This window comes from Diceros bicornis, chromosome 8 (assembly GCF_020826845.1).
Source record: "Diceros bicornis minor isolate mBicDic1 chromosome 8, mDicBic1.mat.cur, whole genome shotgun sequence".
Lineage (NCBI taxonomy): Eukaryota > Metazoa > Chordata > Mammalia > Perissodactyla > Rhinocerotidae > Diceros > Diceros bicornis.
Genome location: NC_080747.1, coordinates 10,231,204 through 10,251,034, shown reverse-complemented (window position 1 = coordinate 10,251,034; position 19,831 = coordinate 10,231,204). Strand labels below are relative to the sequence as shown.

Genomic DNA, 19,831 nt, shown 5'->3' with positions numbered 1-19,831 from the left:
TATTGTAACTTTAAATTTAAAATTTATTAAACTAAAAATTGTACATATTCTTTCAAACAACTTTCTAAGCTGTATTAAAATTACTTTTATTAGGAAAATTAATTGGATTCTCTTAAGACTTCTGTTTCATGTACCATGTGATTTTAAGAATGAATTTTTTTTTTCCTTTTCATTTTAGTATCCAGGTCAGGATTAGTGAACCAAGTGATTTCTTTGCACAGTTGGTTTTGACAGTAAAAATAATTTGGATTTTCTTGCTCTAATGTAGACTTAGAGGTTTTTCATCTTCCTTTTTTTTTTTAATCCCAATTTATGTTAGCAACACAAGAAAGCCCAGGACATTGATATCATTGGTTTATCTCCTATATTCTTACCTTATACAGCTCTGTCATCCCCCTTTCAGACCCCAGTTTCTATCCTTTCTTAACTTCTGCCACCCTTTCTCTGGGCCTTCAGGAGTTTACAAATAAGACATCAATAAAATTCTTTTATTCTCAACATCTTCCTCAAACAAAAATTTGTAGAATTCTTCTGTCACTTGGCTCTCCCAAAAGGACAGTGCTGCCTTCTCCTGAAGCTCTTTCAAGTGCTGATTTTTCCCTGCTATATCTATGTTATCACTAGGACCAGAAGTTGGGAAAGTGACCTTCTTGTTCTATATTGCTCATTCCAGATCATTCTCCTTCGTCTTCCCTTAGAGCTCTTAGATGTGCATATCCAGCCATATGATTATACCTCCTGTTACTTAAATTTGTTTGCGTTATCAGCCAAACCCTGAATCACTGCCTTGAATTTCTTGAAGATTGTGGCTTCCGGGTCACAGTTATTCCATTACTATTGCTGTCATGATTCTTGGTAATTTCTGAATTTATGCAGATTATCCTTCTAATACCTTGGTCTCTCAGTTCCTTGAATTCTTCACCTCCAGTCATCTTGCCGCCCACCTACACATAGTATAACATAGTTATACTGAAGACCTAGTCAATATCAGTTTCTACACCCTCTCCTCCTATCAGTATCAATTTCATGCATCCCAGTCTGTCTATCATCTGTCTTTCCAGTTTACTTTCTTTACTAATCTAACTCCAGTAATTTTTAAACCCACACAATGGGTTTAAACTATGACACTCTGTAGTTTATTCTCAATAAAGCAGCCCAAATGAACCTTTTACAATGTAAGTCAGATTACATCTTTTTTTTTTTTTCCTCACAACCCCCAGTAACTTCCCATCTCTTTTATACTGGCCCATACACACTGTATGATCTGCTCCTTGGCTTTTTAAACCTCATTTCCCACTGTTTCCCTTCTCTTGCTAACTCATTTCAGCCCCTCTGGCCTTCTGGCTTTTCTTTGAATCTGCTAAGCGTAATCTTGCTTTAGGGCCTTTGCACTTGGCAATTCCCTCTGCTTGGAAAGCTTTTCCCCAGCTTTTCTTGCTCATTAGCCTTCTTAAGGTCTTTGACTTACCTGTTTAAAATAGTACTTCCTCTCATGTACTCTTTATTTTTCTCCATAAGATCTATCAGCATTTGCCATACTATATATTTTACTTGTTGATCTCTTTCCCTTCGTTCAAATGTAAGCTTATTGTTATATCTGCAGCACCCAGGACAGTGCCTGGCCATAGTAGGAACTCACATATTGGTTGAATGAATGAATGAAGTAATGATCAATAAAGTGGTTACCGTTGAAATTGTTAAGCATATGTTTAAGCAGGGTATAGTATGGTTGAGGTAAAAGAAATTGCATGTATACAGTATTAATGCCTTCGTCCTTCAGTTGCTTAGATATTGGAAGGATACACACCAAAATGTTAACAGTTATTGTCTCCAGTTAATGGCATTTTTTATTTCATTTTATGATTGTTTTTCTGAATATTTGGGAAATGAGCATATATTACTGTTATTAGGAAATTTTAATTCCATTTTGAAAAATAAATGATAAGAGCTAGAAAAATGATGTGGTTTACTGAAGGACATAAAGGAAATTAAATCATTATAGCAGTGAGAGTGTTATCACATGTATAATAGATGGATACTGGATATTAATTTAACGATGCTCTTAAAAATAGAAGAAAAGAAAGATTTTACCCACATCTCACTATGACTTCATCTTCAGAATTAACATTTCTGGATTATTTAGAATGAAGTACTCTAGTAACTGAGTCCTCTTAAATGTTGCCCACCAAATGCTAACACACCAGAGGAAAACTTTGAAGTGAAGTTCTGTGAGGGCCTTTTCTATATCTAGTGTATCATTTATCAGAATCTCAGTTATTTAAAATAACTTTTATGACTCATAACAGTTGATAATACCGGTGGTGACTTTTTTAGGACCTGGATTGTATCTTTTTCATCTTTGGGTTCTCATTATCTACTGTGGTGCTTGGTATATAATAGTTACTAAATAAATGTTGAATAAATTTTTTTTTTCCATTGACCAGTTATAGTATTAGTCTCTCATGGTTATCTTTATTAGGAAAAAGTTTTTGCTTGGATATTAAATCTCCCAATGCTATTTAGATAAACTGATGTGGTAGTTAGGGAGTTGGGGGAGGGGGAGGAAGAAAGGAAAAAAAGTAAAAGAAAAAACAGAACAATGATAGACTATTCTATTAGAAAAGACAAATGCACACACACATTAAATGACAAACTTCATGGTTTTTTTTCAGTTGGATAGTGATTTCCTTGGGGAATTTTCCTAGTGACATGATTTGTTCTTACTCTTGTTGAATTAGGAAAGTATTTTAGCTTCAATATTATGATAAACCAGATGTATAAATGTCAATGCTAATAGCTTAGTATTTTAGTCTTCTACAAGTTGATGCCTGTGGTATCTGGACATTTTTTGGCCTGTTCTTGTAAATAAGGTCTTAGTGATGTTTAAGGAACAGCAACTTGTGGCCAGAAGAAAAAAGCTCCATATTATCCAAGCTAAGCAATATAAATGGGGCTCAGGAATCCCCCACTAGATCAGAAATGTCCTAGAGAAAGATCTCTTGAGCCTACAAACTAAAGACCTTCAATATAATTTTAAATAAAGCCTTTTATATAGTATGAGAGCATTTTTTTTAGTTGATAATCAATTGCCGCTATTATGTAGGCTTACTAGATTTGCAAATTTACAAGTTTTTACAAGTCAGTTGGGTCCCTTCCTCAGGAAATCAGTTTAAGTTTTTTTTTCCTATATTGACTCAAAGAGCCTAGTTGTCCTTAAATCCTGTGAATATATTTGCCTTATAATTGACGGCATTGAGTCAACACCCTTATAGGGTCTCTAGTGTTGTAAAAAGAGAAGCTGTTCAATAAAGAATCACATTTGAAAAAATAGACTGTGCTGGATGAAACCAGTATTGGATATGAGTACTACACTTTGCTTTAAAGCACTTAGAACTAACTATTCAAGGAAATATACCCTTTCCCATTACTTTCAATATGTACGCCTTAGGTTTGGAAAGCAACTGAGCTGTCTTTATGAAATTAAACCATAGATGTAAAAAAAATTAAAATAAACATTTAATGAAATATTGATATATTTTAGCAGAAAATTAATTATGTATTTGTGTTAACATTAACGTTTATGTAGGTTACAGAACTATTCTAACTATTAAAGTAATTAAAGTGTTTCAAATCAGATATGTTTGGGTCAGTTCATCTTACTTTCAATTAATCACTGTGTTTAAACACATTATACTAAGTAGATCTTTTCTGCATATAATCAATGTTCCTGAAGCTATATAGATAATAAGAATGATAGCTTTCATTTTTTGAGCACTTATCATGTGCTAGTCATTGTACACTATACATGGCGTAATTCTCAAAGAACTCTGTATAAGGTAGGTATATTTGTTTTTCCCAGTTTTTAGATTTAGAGACTGAGGCATAAAGAGGTTAAAGAAATTGCTCCAGATTACACAGCTAGTGTGTAAGCTAGGATATAATATTGGAAAATAAGTCAAATTAAAAAGTGTTAAAAATTGATTGATTGACCCTAATATTGAATTTTGTTCTCTTTTTGTTTTTGTTTACCTTTCTAGTTGATTTGGAGCATATGCGAACAGTAAAACCTGAAAAACACTTACGGTTTTGCCAGGAAAATGGTTTTAGTAGCCACTTTGTCTCAGCAAAGACAGGAGACTCTGTAAGTAAAATAATGAATACTGAACATTGTAAGTGATGTTTTGCTTTTATTTACTAATATTCATAGGAAGTATACTTTCAGTACTTAACTTTTAATTCAATACAAATTAATTCATATTGAAGATATAAAATAGATTAGAAATAACATATTTATTCTGTTTATAATTCATTTACATAATTTTGTGGTTATTTTAAGGAATTTAAAAATATGAGAGTTAAAAAGAATATAAATCACCCATAATTTCAGCATCCAGAGATGACTATTCATAACCTCATATGGTTCCTTCTAGTTGTCTGTTTTGGATGCTCACAAATACTAGTGCTACTGCTAGCAGATTGCCTTTACTGAGTGCTTACTTTGTGACTGGCACTGTACTCTTCTGATTATCTCTGTTTTATAGATAAGTCTTAGAGAGGTTATGTAGTGGGGGTCCAGATTACACAGCTAGTAAGTGAGTAGAGATAGGATTTGTAGTGACACTCCAGGGCTCACTGTATTAACCACACTAAATGTTTATTTTAAAAAATTAAGATCATAATATAGAAATAATTTTGTATTTTACTTTTTAATTTAATATGTTTTTCTGTAGAAAATTTTACCATGTCATTCAATATTACTAAATAGATTTAATAATTCATTAGATTTAATAATCCTTTAAATAATTGTTCAAAAATTTATTCAACCAGGTCCCTATTGTTGAACATATAGGTTGTTTCCAAGTTTTGGACGTAATACTCTAATGTAAAATTTTGTCCAGAAGCTTTGATGTTTTGATTATTTCCTTTAGATAAATTCCTTGAAAGGAAATTGAAACATATTGCCAAATTATCACCAGAAAGGCTAATTTCTGCTACCACCAGCATTGTGTGAGTGCCATATCACTGTACTCTTTTTTTAACATTCAGGATTTATTTATTTATTTTGAAATCTTTGTCAATTTTGTAGGCAAAAAAAAAAGGTATTTTGCTATTTAAATTTGAAATGTTTTATTGCTATTGAGGTTGAAATTTAAAATGTTTCATTATCGATTTATTTTCTGCTTATTTTATGTTTATAATTTACTATTGCTTTTTAAATTTTTCTATGACCTTTTTTTTTAGGGATAACAGCCATTTGTCATAATAGTTACGAATATTCTCCACTGCTCAGATTTTTGTTTGGCTGTTAATTTTTTTGGCATTTTCAATCAAAGAAGTTTGAAGTTTTCCTGTGGTTTAATCTTTTGATGTTTTTCCTGTATGATTCCCTTCATGGTTTTTATGCTTAGGATAAATATTAAGTAATATAAAGGGTCTTTAATCTTTTTTGGGGTCAGATACATTTAAAAATTTGACTTTTTGGAACCCTTTCCCCCAGGATAATGCAAACACAGGCACATACCCACACCTACCATTTAACAAATACAGTATTAGGGGCTGGCCCAGTTGTGTAGTGGATAAGTTTGTGCGCTCCGCCCCAGTGGCCTGGAGTTCGCAGGTTTGGATCCCCAGCGCACACAGACGCACCACTTGTCAAACCATGCTGTGGCGGCATCCCATATAAAGTAGAGGAAGATGGGCACGGATATTAGCCCAGGCCCCATCTGCCTCAGCAAGAAGAGGAGGATTGGCAACGGATGTTAGCTCAGGGCTGATCTTCCTCACACACACAAAAAAAACCAAAAATAATATCAATCCTCTTCAATAAGTCCGTCCATGGATTGGGTTTCTATCCTCACTTATCTTCCTAGGATTTTTTGCCATTTTAGAATTATTTTAACTTCCAGTATTTTGGCTTGTGTTTAATCACTTAGTACTTTTTGTGTACTTATGTTGAACCGTCATTAAAAATCCTCACTGTTTTCTTTTTAAATACAACTTTGAAATGATTTGTTCTTGTGGAATCACTTTAAGACTTGTAGTCATCTCCAACCCCAGGTTACTTCCCCTCATTGCTTGAGGAGTTGAGCTCCTGGCTTGCTGTACTTCTCTCTAATACTACCTTTGTCATAATTCTTAGTGATTTCAATATCTTTGTTTATCCTCCACTCCATCTCAGCCACTCACTCCCGTGCATTATCATTACAAGTCACTGCAGCCCTTCTGTTATCTCATATTTCAATATCAGACATCCCAGTCACTGACCACCATCCTGTATTTCCAGCTCACGCCCTTGAATGACCTAACGTAATTAATCTGCAACCCCAGCAAGATCTACAAAACATTGATCCTAACACTTTTTCAATGTCCCTAACCTCCTTTCATGTCCTCATTTTCCTCTCTTCCTAACTTAAATCTCATGGCCAATCAAAATCATTGCCATGCATATACCCTCAGTTCCCTTTCCGCTGTTTCACTTTATCAGACTTACTTGGCTAAACCTTAACTCTGGTTTGAACCAGGCCCCCACCTTTCTATGGCTGTACCCATGTATTTGAACATGATCAGAGAAAAACACAGAGGCATGCTGGAGGTTTCACTTAAAATTCACAATTACTAACCTTAAGTAGGGCCTTAATTCTCCTCAATAATTATACCACATGTCCTTAGTCCATTGTCTCTCCCCCTCACCTAGATGACTGTTTCATAGCTTCTCTTCTCTCCTCAAACCTTCAAAACTTCCTTGTCCATTCTCTCAGCTGATGACCTTGCTTCTTATTTTATAAGAAATTTGAAACAAACAAGGCAACTTCCGCATACTCCTGCCACCACATCTGCCCCCACTCTTCTTCCCACCCTTCATCTGTTCCCATATCTTCTGTCTTCTCTGTGATTATTGTGGGATGAACTATCTCTGCTACTAGCTAGGGCCAACTCCTCCATTGTGCATTAGTCCCCCTTCCCTTTGCCTAGTAATGAACATTGCTTAGCAATTCTCTCTTTCCTACATTATTGTTTTCTATCTACTGCATTATTCTATCAGCATACAAAATATTGTGACTTATCTCAAAAATAAGAAAACTCTTGATCCCACTTCCTTCTCTAGCTATTGCCTTCTTTCCCCCACTTTCCAATAGAATGTTTTGAAAGAGTTGTCTCCAGTTCTCTCCTCCCAGTTTCTCTTGAACAGTTCCAGACAGACTTTTGCCCCCAATATTTCACCCAAACTGCTGTTATCAAGGTCCCCAGTGACCTCCCCCTTTTTTTGTGTGTGTGAGGAAGATTAGCCCTGAGCTAACATCTGATGCCAATTCTCCTCTTTTTGCTGAGGAAGACCGGCCCTGGGCTAACATCTGTGCACATCTTCCTCTACTTTATGTGGGACACTGCCACAGCATGGCCTGACAAGCAGTGTGTCAGTGCACGCCTGGGACCCGAACCTGCGAACCCTGGGCCGCCAAAGCAGAGCGTGTGAACTTAACCACTATGCCACCGGGCCAGCCCCCCCAGTGACCTCCTTTTTGCTAAATCCAGTGGCCAGTTCTTAGTCCTCATCTTACTTGACTTAGCTGCAGCATATAAAATAGTTGATCACTCCTCTTTGAAATACGTGTTTCACTTAGCTTCCAGGATACTACACCTCCTGGTTTTCCTCCTACCTACTCTCTCTTAGTCCCCTTTGCTGATTCCTTCTTATCTCTCCAAGTTCTAAATATGGGAGTTCCCTGGGACTCGGTCCTTGAATATCTTTTTTTCTGAACTTACTCCCTTTGTGACCTCATCTAGTCTCATGGCTTTGACCAGACCTCTCCTGTGAACTCCAGATCATATATCCAACTGCCTGCCCAGCACCTCCACTTAGATGTCTCATAGGCAGCCCCAATTTAATTCAGGTCCAGAACTGAACTCTTGATATTCCCTCTTCAAATCTCGCACAGTCTCCCCCACTTTAGTAAATGGCAGATCTACCAGTTGGTAAGGCCAACAAAATTTTGGAGACATCCTTGACTCCTGTCTTTCTTTCACACCCTGCATCTATCTATCACCAAGTCCTGTTGGTTCTACTTTCAAAATATATCTAGAATCTGGTGACCATTTCTTACCATCTCCATTGCTACCGCTTTGTTTCCAGCCTCCATCATCTTTTACATTATTGTCTTGCTGATTTCTCTTTTTGTACCCTTGATCTTCTATAGTGAATACTCAATACAATAACGAGATTGACCCTGTTAAAACATAAGTCACACCAAGCCACCTTCCTATGGCTTCCATTTCACTCAGAGTAAAAGCCAAAGCCCTGCCAGTAGCCTACCAGATCTTACATAATTTGTACTCCCTTAATCTCTTTGCTCATTTTCTTTTACAATCCTCCTCTTTCTCTCTATTCCAACACATTAGCTTTTCTATTTTTCCTTGAACGTTGACCACCAGCGAACTGTAATATATAATGCTTTTGAGGTACAAATAACATAAGCCTTTCGGGGATATGTATCTTTTTTTGTTTAGAAATCAAAATTAAATTAGTAAAGTTGGAATAAATATTCAGTAAGTAATCGTGAGATATGTAGGGATAAGAATATGATAGGACACTTATGAAGCAAAGACAAGGTATGCATTGCAGTGAATGTCTGGATTGGAGGGCTAGGAATCATAGTGGACTCAGCATAAGCTAACTATGTATGAAAGGCTGTTTATAGAAAAGTATTTGTAGATTTTTTTTAACAATAATGGAGTATACTGCTTCTTTACTCTGAACTGATAAAATAAAGATTGCTAAGTTGTTTTTCTCAAGAGATATGGAGAATTTATTGAAATTGATGAGAGCCACAAAGATGATTAAAGGGTTGGAAAGTAAGACCTTTTAAGATAGGCTAAAGCCAGATCAAAAGACCAATATAAAATTGGCAGTGAAATACCTGGATAATAAAGTATACACTAATTTATTTTCATTTTCTTCAGGACTTATAGGACTTTGTTATGCTAGTAGTTTTTTTTTTTTAAATGTGGTAGCTATAATTAATTATCTTATATTAAAATCTTTAAAAATATAAGTTTTTAGGGATAAAGGTGTCTGTTTAGACCAACTCAGTGAATTGCATGGATTTTCAAATTATGGTTTAATCATTTAAAAAGTTATTACACTTAAAATGTTGCTGTATTTGACAAATAAAACTATTTTTGGAATAACCTGGTATGTTGTATTTTTGCAATTCTTGCTGTTTATCATTTTTAGAAAGTTCAATTTATTTGAAGGTAACTTAAGCATGCCTGTTTTAAATCATTTAAATCTATTTTTGTTATGTAGGTCTTCCTGTGTTTTCAGAAAGTTGCTGCTGACATCCTTGGAATCAAGTTAAACAAAGCAGAAATAGAACAGTCACAGGTGATTATACTGAACTTTATATTTGAAAAAATAATTTTTTTCTTGAAAGACATTAATTTTCACTCTTGAATCCTTTCACATTTATACATTCTATGTACATATCCCTAAAAGCCTTAGAAAGAGATTGTGTGTATGAATCAGTGTTTATTGCAGAAGAAGGAGGATATTAACTTTTTGCCAAATTATATGATATCTTTGAAACTTCATTTTGTCCTTTTTGTTGGAAAAATGAGATTATATAATAAAAATTTCATCAATGATTAAAAAAATGGGTTAAGGGGCTAACTGTATTGTATTGTACTTCTTTATTTAAGTTCTTCCAGGATTACTGTACAATCTTCTTTTTATATTTCGTACAAAATCCCAACTGTTTATCAAAGGTTAGTCTTAATTAGTGAGAGTTTACTCCATTTGGCATCTTCCAAGTTTGCTTTGGTCAAACATTATTTTTTCAATTTTTTTTTAAGTCTGTGCTCTCTGTTCTTTTCTAAAACATCCTCCACTGTAATGATATTAATTTTTGATGTTATTTCATTGTTAATTTAATAATGGTATTAATTATTGAGGATTTCTGAATTCTTTCACTATTCCTAGACAGTTCTCTTAGACTAAGAAATAAACATGATACCAATAGTCAAGCATTTAAAAATACCACTGTAATAGCACACCAATTCATGTTTGAGTGAACGAAAAGTCAGAGCAAGAGCCTTTAGTTTAAAGTTAAGCTTCAGAAGTGGTTTGGTTAGAAGCAAAAAATAAATTATATTTTTCCTTAATTACCTCCACTCCATCCTCACCACATGCAGCTAAAAAGGTATAATTATCTTTTCCCATTCTTAAATTTTTCTTTAATTCTTTTAGAGTTAGTTCTGTGTCTTGTTTTCATGGTCACTCTGTGTGTATGTATATGTATTTTAAAACCATTAGAGCAAATATCAATTGAAAATTGCTCTTCTGATGTGGCTGTTTCTAGAACTTGATTAAAATATTTGGAACTCTGGAAATCTGCTACTTTTATTTCTTATTATTCAAAACACATTTATTTCAGCACTTACTATGGCCAGGCACAATGTTAAGATATTTTGTGCTGTGTAAATTGCTCCCAGACACATAAAAATAGTTACTTGGTTTTGGCCTAGGAGGATGGATAGAAGAAAGAGAAATCACCATGATTTGCTTGATTGCACAGAAGTTGGCAGACTCCAGAGGTCAAGTGATTCCCTTGCTTTTTAGCTTCTCTTTCTAAATGATGTTTGTCTCTGAATGTTAATTAGAGAGTCCATGAGTGATTATCAATCATGAATGATTTCTTGATCATCTGTTATATATGTGGTAAAGTGGTGGGTCTAAAGAAGATTTAAAGGAGTTTAAAAAGTAGTCCTTGCCTTCAGTAAAGAAAATTAATATATTATGTGCCAGGCACTGTGTTATCTTATTTAATCCTCAGAATAACTCTGTGGGGCAGGTGGCATTTCATCATTTTATGGGCGGGAAACAGATTGTGGAGAGGTTAAGTAGGTTGATCCACTGACTTATGGTTAGGCAGTGATGGAGCCAGGTTTTGAACTCAGGCCTGTCTGACAGCAGTGCCCCTAGTGTTTCTACTCTGCCATATTGGGCGAAGATTTACTGGGCAGTTTGGAATAGGGGATAAGAAAATGGCTGAAAGAGAAGCTGGCATGAACAAGTTGAAAAGCTTAGGTTATATTTTGGAAACAGAAGACCAGTTTGGTTAAAATAGAAGACCATTTGTGTTGGAGTGTGAAGGGAATTTGAGAAAAGATTATGGAGATTTATGAATGCCAAGTTGATAAATTTCATCTAACATATTGACAATGGGAAATAATTTTTTAAGCAGGGAAATAAATGAAAGCAGTTTTTAGATAGGATTAATCTAATGGGATTGGTGGATATGTGGTTGGATGGGAAAGAAATTGAAGCAAGGAGACTGGGTTTTTGCCATCATGTGATAAGGACCAGAATCAGAGTGAAAGGGAAATAATGAATGTAAGAGAAATTTCAGAGAAGAATCAATAGGGCTTGTGGAATGACTGGGTAAAAGAGAGAAGGAGAAGTCCTAGATCAATTTGAGATTTCTTACCTAGAGGAATGGAGAAAAGGGAGACCCAGTGATTGGTGGGCCCTCCCTGGAGGAGAAGGTGTGCTGGTGCCTCACAGGCAGCCTCACTGAGAAAGAACTCTGTATAGTGCCTGAGCCCCATGGCAGTACTCAGGTTCAGGGATGAAACTCTAGAGAGATGGAGTAACTCGGAAACTTTTGAAAGGCAAAATTTTGGGGAAGCTTTCTTAATATTCTTAGGTCACTCTTAGTAGCAAGAGCCAGAAAGTTACTGTTTTGGCTTTAGAGATAGATTTAACATTTAGGCAAATTTTAATGAAAGAGGTATCAGATGTAACTACTTAGCTCTCCACCCTGCCTGTACACCCCACTTTGTTTATTAGTGCACCCCATCTTGTTTATTACATGATGAAATTTAATTTGATGTTCAGTTTATTGGTGGAGTTTACTTTGAATTCATTCATTGAAGATCCCTCCTGTATTATGTTTGTCACAATCCTTTGTGTAGGGAAGAAGGAATTTGGTGCCTTTGCCAATTAAATTATTGATTTCATAATTAACATTTCTCAGTGTTAACATCTCTCAAGGAACATTTTTGAAAGGTACTTTTTTTTAAAGATGTTTCTTTCTTTCTTTCTTTTTTTTTTTTGTGAGGAAGATCAGCCTGAGCTAACATCTCATGCCAATCCTCCTCTTTTTGCTGAGGAAGATTGGCCCTGAGCTAACATCCGTGCCCATCTTCCTCTACTTTATATGGGACACCGCCACAACATGGCTTGACAAGCAGTGCGTCGGTGTGCACCCAGGATCTGAACCAGCGACCCTGGGCCGCCACAGCGGAGCGTGCACACTTAACCACTTGTGCCACTGGGCCGGCCCCTAAAGATGTTTTTAAGAATGTACTTGTAAGCTGTGTTGAGGACAGTGTTATTTCTTTTTTTTATTGAAGTATATTTGACATACAACATGTAAATTTATAGGTTTGTGACATGTTATTTTGATACTTTTATATATTGTAATATAATTGCCATTTTAGTGATAATTAGCATCTCTATGAAGTTATGTAATTATTCTTTCTTTTTAGTAGTTGGAATACTTAAGTTCTAGTCTCTTAGTAAGTTTGATGATTATAATACAATATTGTTGTCTATATTCACTGTACTGTGCATTATATCTTTAGGGCTTATTTACTACTCGTCATGGGTTTATACCCTTAAACAACGTCTGTCCTGTCCCCCTACTGTCTTCCCCTGGTAACCACCATTTTATTCTCTGTTTTCACAGGGTTGGCTTTTTAAAATTCCACACATAAGTGGTATTATACAGTACTTGTCTTTCTCTGTCTGACTGATTTCACTTAGCATAATGTCCTCAAGGTCCATCCATGTTGTCACAAATGGCAGGATGTTCTCCTTTCTCATGGCTGAATAATATTCCACTGTATATATGTGACCACATTTTATTTATCCATTCATCTATCGATGGACACTTAGGTTGTTTCCATATCTTGGCTATTGTAAATAACACTGCAGTGAACATTGAGGTGCATATATCTTTTCAAGTTAGTTTTCTTTCCCTTGGATGACTACTGAGAAGTGGAATTACTGGATCTTATGGTAGTTCTATTTTTTTTTCAATTGTTTTATTGAAATCATAGTGGTTTATAACATTGTGTAATTTCAGGTGTACATTATTATTTATCAATTTCTGTATAGACTGCATCAGGCTCACCACCAGTAGTCTAATTTTTATCCTCACCATACATATGTGCCCCTTTACCCCTTTTGCCCACCCGCCAGCCCCCTTCCCCTCTGGTAACCGCTAATATGTTCTCTTTATCCATGTATTAGTTTTTATCTTCCACATATGAGTGAAATCATGTGGTATTTGTCTTTCTCTGTCTGGCTTATTTTGCTTAACATCATACTCTCAAAGTCCATCCATGTTGTCGCAAATGGGATGATTTTGTCTTTTTTTATGGCTGACTAGTAGTATTCCATTGTATATGTATACCACATCTTCTTTATCTCTTCATCTGAAGAAGGCCACTTGGGTTGCTTCCACATTTTAGTTATTGTAAATAATGCTGCAGTGAACATAGGGGTATATAAATCTCTTTGGATTGTTGATTTCAAGTTCTTTGGATAAATACCCATAAGTGGAATAGCTGGATCATATGGTATTTCTATTTTTAATTTTTTGAGAAATCTCTGTACTGTTTTCCATAGTGGCTGCACCAGTTTGCATTCCCACCAGCAGTGTATGAGGGTTCCCTTTTCTTCACATCCTCTCCAACATTTGTTACTTTTTGTCTTGGTAATTATAGCCATTCTGACAGTTGTAAGGTGATATCTCATTGTAGTTTTGATACACATTTCCCAATAATTAGTGATGTTGAGCGTCGTTTCATGTGCCTGTTGGCCATTTGTATATCTTCTTTGAAAAATGTCTCTTATATCCTTTGCTCATTTTTTGATCAGGTTGTTTGTTTTTTTGTTGTTGAGTTGTATGAGTTTTTAATATATTTTGGAAATTAACCCCTTGTCAGATGTATGATTTGCAAATATTTTCTTCCAGTTGGAGGGTTGTATTTTTGTTTTGTTCCTAGTTTCCTTTGCCTTGTAGAAGCTTTTTAGTCTGATGTAGTCCCATTTGTTAATTTTTTCTCGTGTTTTCCTTGCCTGAGTAGACATGGTATTCGAGAAGATGCTGCTAAGACTGATGTCAAAGAGTGTACTGCCTATATTTTCTTCTAGGAGTTTTATGGTTTCAGGTCTTACATTCAAGTCTTTAATCCATTTTGAGTTAATTTTTGTGTATTGCAAAAGACAATGGTCCACTTTCATTCTTTTGCATGTGGCTGTCCAGTTTTCCCAACACCGTTTATTGAAGAGACTTTCCTTTCTCCATTGTCTGTTCTTGGCTCCTTTGTTGACGATTAACTGTCCATAGATGTGTGGTTTTATTTCTGGGCTCTCAATTCTGTTCCATTGATCTGTGTGTCTGTTTTTGTGCCAGGACCATGCTATTTTGATTACTATAGCTTTGTTGTATATTTTGAAGTCAAGGATTGTGATGCCTCCAGCTTTGTTCTTTTTTCTCAGGATTACTTTGGCTATTTGAGGTCTTTTGTTGTTCCATATAAATTTTAGGATTCTTTATTCTATTTCCATGAAGAATGTCATTGGGATTCTGATTGGGATTGCATTGAATCTGTAGATTGCTTTAGGTAATATGGACATTTTAACTATGTTTATTCTTGCAAGCCATGAGCATGGGATGTCTTTCCATTTCTTTATATCTTCTTCAATTTCTTTCTGTAATGTCTTATCGTTTTTGCTGTATGAATCTTTCAACTCTTTGGTTAAATTTGTTCCTAGATATTTTATTCTTTTTGTTGTGATTGTAAATGAGATTGTATTCTTGAGTTCTCTTTCTGCTAGTTCGTTATTAGTTTATAGAAGTGCTACTGATTTTTGTAAGTTGATTTTCTACCTTGCAACTTTGCTGTAGTTGTTGATTATTTCTAATAGTTTTCTGATGGATTCTTGAGGGTTTTCTCTATATAATCATGTCATCTGCAAACAGCAAGAGTTTCATTTCTTCCTTTCCAATTTGGATTCCTTTTGTTTCTTTTTCTTGCCTAATTGCTCTAGCCAAAACCTCCAGTACTATGTTGAATAGGAGTGACGAGAGTGGGTATCAGAGTAACGTTGGCATCATAGAATGAGTTAGGAAGTGTTCCATCTTCTTCAATTTTTTGGAATAGTTTGAGAAGGATAGGTATTAAATCTTTGAATGTTTGGTAGAATTGTCCAGAGAAGCCATCCAGTCCTGGACTTTTATTTTTTGGGAGGTTTTTTTTTTTTTTTTTTTTTTTTGCTGAGGGAGATCAGCCCTGAGCTAACATCCGTGCTAATCCTCCTCTTTTTGCTGAGGAAGACCGGCTCTGAGCTAACATCTATTGCCAATCCTCCTCCTTTTTTTCTTCCCCAAAGCCCCAGTAGATAGTTGTATGTCATATTTGCACATCCTTCTAGTTGCTGTATGTGGGACTCGGCCTCAGCATGGCCAGAGAAGCGGTGCATCGGTGCGCACTCGGGATCCGAACCCGGGCCACCAGTAGCGGAGCGCACGCCCTTAACCGCTAAGCCACGAGGCCGGCCCTGGGAGGTTTTTGATTACTGTTTCAATCTCTTTACTTGTGATTGGTCTATTCAGATTCTCTATTTCTTCTTGATTTAGTTTTGGGAGGTTGTATGAGTCTAAGAATTTATCCATTTTTTCTAGTTTATTTCTGGGCATATAGTTTTTCATAGTATTCTCTTATAATCCTTTGTATTTGTTCCAATATCTGTTGTAATTTCTCCTCTTTCATTTCTAATTTTATTTATTTGAGCCTTCTCTCTTTTTTCTTAGTGAGTCTGGTTAAGGGTTTGTCAATTTTGTTTATCTTCTCAAAGAACAAGCTCTTAGTTTCTTTGATCCTTTCTACTGTTTTTTAAGTCTCTATTTCATTTATTTCTGCTCTGATTTTTATTATTTCCCTCCTCCCTGCAGACTTTGGGCTTTGCTTGTTCTTCTTTTTCTAGTTCTGCTGAGTGTAGTTTAAGATTACTTATTTAAGATTTTTCTTGTTTGATGTGGTGGGCCTGTATTGCTATGAATTTTCCACTTAGAACCACTATTGCTGCATCCCATGGGAGTTGGTATGTTGTATTTTCATTTTCTTTTGTCTGCAGGTATTTTTTAATTTCTCCTTTGATTTATTCATTGATCCAATGGTTGTTCCATAGCATGTTATTTACTCTCCACATATTTGTGACTTTCTCAGCTTTTTTCTTGCAGTTGATTTCTAGTTTCATAGCATTGTGGTTGGAAAAGATGCTTGATAAGATTTCAATCGTCTTAAACTTATTGAGGCTTGCCGTGTTACCCAACATGTGGTCTATCTTGAGAATGTTCCATGTGTATTTGAGAAAAAGGTGTATTCTGCTGTTTTTGGATGGAATGCTCTGTATATCTATTGAGTCCATCTCATCGCATGTTTCATTTAAATCCACTATTTCCTTGTTGACTTTCTGTCTGGATGATCTATCCATTGATGTAAGTGGAGTGTTGAGGTCCCCTACTCTTATTGTGTTGCTGTTAATTTCTCCCTTAGGTCTGTTAGTCGTTGCTTTATATACTTTGGTGCTCCTGTGTTAGGTGCACTTATATTCATGAGTGCTATTTCCTCATGGTGGAACGTCCCTTTTATCATTATATACTGCCCCTCTTTGTGTCTCATTGTCTTTTTTATCTTGAAATCTGCTTTGTCTGATATAAGTATGGCAATACCTGCTTTCTTTTTGTTTGCCATTTGCTTGGAGTATCATCTTCCATGCCTTCACTCTGAGCCTACGTTTGTCTTTAGAGCTAAGATGTGTTTCCTGGAGGAAGCATATGGTTGGATCTTGTTTTTTAATCCATCCAGACACTCTGTGTCTTCCGATTAGAGAATTCAGTCCATTTTCTTTTAGAGTGATTATTGATATATGAGGGCTTAATACTGCCATTTTATCTCTTGTTTTCTGGTTGTTCTATATTTCCATTGCTTCTCTTCCTTTATATTTCTGACTGCCACTTCATTTTGGTGATTTTCTGTGGTGATTTTCTCTTTTTTTATGAATTGTGGCTCTGCTCTGATTTTTTGTTTAGTGGTTACTGTGAGATTTGTATAAAAGATCTCGTAGATGATAATCCATTTTCTGATAGCCTCTTATCTCCATTAGCCTAAGCAGGTTCCATCACTTTCCTCTTTCCCTTCTGAGTTATTGTTGTCACAAATTATTCTCTTTTCTATTGTGAATTTGTGACTAAGTTGAAGTGTTTATAGTTACTTTTGATAACTTTCCTTGATAACTTCCTACTTTGATAGCTTTCCTTCCCTTTATCTTTTAAGTTATAATTAAGTATTTGCTACCCTGTTCTGAAAGAGAGCTGCAGTTTTCTGATTTTGTCTGTCTACTTATCTCCTTGCGCAAAGCTTTGTAGATCTTTGCCTTTTTGTTTCAGGTATGAGGGCATCCTTGATCATTTTTTATAGGGGAGGTCTAGTGGTGATGAACTCCCTCAGCTTTTGTTTATCTGGGAAAACTTTTATTTCTGCATCGTGTCTGAAGGATAGTTTTGCTGGATAGAGTGTTCTTGGTGGGACGTTTTTGTCTTTCAGTATTTTGAATATATCATTCATTCTCTCCTAGCCTTTAAGGTTTTTGCCAAGAAATCCGCTGAAAGCCTGATAGGTGTTCCTTTGTAGGTTATTTTGTTCTGGCTTGCTGCGCTTAATATTTTTTTTTGCCATTGACTTTTGCCAGTTTCACTATTACATGCCTTGGAGAATGTCTTTTAGCATTGACATATATAGGAGTTCTGTTGGCTTCATGTGTTTGTAAGTCCAGTTCCTTCCCCAGGTTTGGGAATTTCTCAGCTATTATTTTTTTCGACAAGCGCTCTGCTCCTTTTCCCCTCTCCTCTCCCTCTGGAATACCTATAATCCTTATGTTGCTTTTCCTAATTGAGTCAGATATTTCTCGAAGAATTCCTTCATATTTGTAAAATCTTAGTTCTCTCTCCTTCTCCACCTGAAGCATTTTTATATTTCTGTCCTCTAAATCACTAGTTCTTTCCTGTATAATGTCAGCTCTATTTTTTAAGGATTCTGGATTATGTTTTATCGCATTAATTGTGTTCTTCATATCCAGAATTTCTGCTTGGTGTTTTTTTTTATAGTTTCAATCTCTTTGGTGAAGTATTCCTTCTTCTAATTAATTTTATTCCTGAGCTCATTGAACTGTCTTTCTGAGTTTTCTTGTAACTCACTGAGTTTCTTTATGACAGCTATTTTGAATTCTCTGTCATTTAGATTGTAAATTTCTGTGACTTCAGGGTTGGTTTCTGGAGACTTGTCATTTTCCCTCTGCTCTGAATTGTTGCTGTAGTTTCTCATTGTGTTTGACGAACTAAGCCTTTGCTGGTGCATTTATGGTAGTATCAGGTCACAGATTCCACCTGCTACCGCTTGTGGGGAAGCAAGAGCTATGTTTCTGATCGGAACCTATCTGCTGGAAGTTGTGGGGGCACAGTGGGCACACCTACCGGCCAGGAAAGGGTTCACTTGTAGGCTCAGGGCTGCTGCCACCTCTTCTTACAGTCATGCTGAGGCACATTCCCACATGTGGGGCTGCAGCAGTACTACGGGCGCTCTCGCTGGCCAGGAAAGCATTCACACCTCTGTGTAGATCTGCTGCCACCTCTTCTTATGGTCACGCCAGCTGCTGTGCTTGGTGGACAAGGCTTCTTCACGGAGTCTGAGTCTGGGCCGCTCTTTCAGTCCACAGTAGCACTGTGGGCTCTTCTACCAGCTGGGAAAGTGTTCGTGTGTGGGTTCAGGGCTGCCGCCGCCTCTTCTTACAGTTGTGCCAAGACACATTCCCACTTGTGGGGCTGTAGCGGTACTAAGGGGACTCTTGCCTGCCAGGAAAGTGTTCACATGCACACAGGGCTGCCAGGGAAGGGTAGGGGAGTGCTCACCTATCTCCACTGCCTTCCTGGGGGCCCAGTCCATCCACCTTCAGATGTTTTATGTATATCAACATATGTGTATTATGTATATTCAGACATTCAGATGAATGTCCATTTAGTTGTAGTTCAGAGGAGGAGAGATAAAGGGAACAGCTTATTCTGCCATGTTGCTGACATCACTCTGGTAGTTCTGTTTTTGATAGCATCTTTTCATCTACCTCTTGGCCATTTGGACGTCTTCTGAAAGTTCATTTAAAAGACAAAGAAGTTCAGATCTTGCATATGGAGGGGGCAGAGAGGGAGGGAGAGGAGGAAGAGGGAAAGGATGCGAATGCTTATTTTCTGTGTTTTTTTATGCCATTTGAAAGATCCCTGAGGGAATTCAGTGTAATGTTTGAAAGTGTTATGTACTATTTTATAGAGAAGGAGCTAGATGGTAGATTCACCGGTCATATGGAAATTGATGCTGTAGAAATTTAGTTTGGGACGTAAATATTTATAATAAGGTTTTAGTGTTAGTTTCATTCACTGCTTATTTAAAGAGATTCTGCTATTTTAGTTCTAACCTAGATTGTTTCTGTTTGGGAGTCATATAAAATGAGTTATCAGCACATTTTGCAAGCTTCACAAGGAGGGGAAAGGGGAAGAGGGAGAAAAGACAGGAAATGCAGTTAATTAATACAGCAAACATTTTTTGAAGGTCTACTTTGTGCCAGGGGCCACACTAGAATCTAGGGATACTGAGATGACTAAGTTAAAGTTCTTGTCTTCAAGGAGCTCACAGAATAAATGAGGGCAGACAA

General features: G+C 36.2%; 1 protein-coding gene across 3 annotated transcripts in view; it reads left to right on the top strand.

Annotated features, from left to right (window-relative positions):
- Positions 1 to 19,831, top strand: part of RAB28 (RAB28, member RAS oncogene family) — a 95,959-nt gene that overhangs the window by 70,336 nt on the left and 5,792 nt on the right. For all 3 annotated transcript variants that reach the window (XM_058546737.1, XM_058546738.1, XM_058546739.1), the window contains exons 5-6: positions 4,038 to 4,141; positions 9,305 to 9,382. In XM_058546737.1, coding sequence (XP_058402720.1) covers positions 4,038 to 4,141; positions 9,305 to 9,382 — 182 coding nt within the window. The remainder of the gene's footprint in view (positions 1 to 4,037; positions 4,142 to 9,304; positions 9,383 to 19,831) is intronic.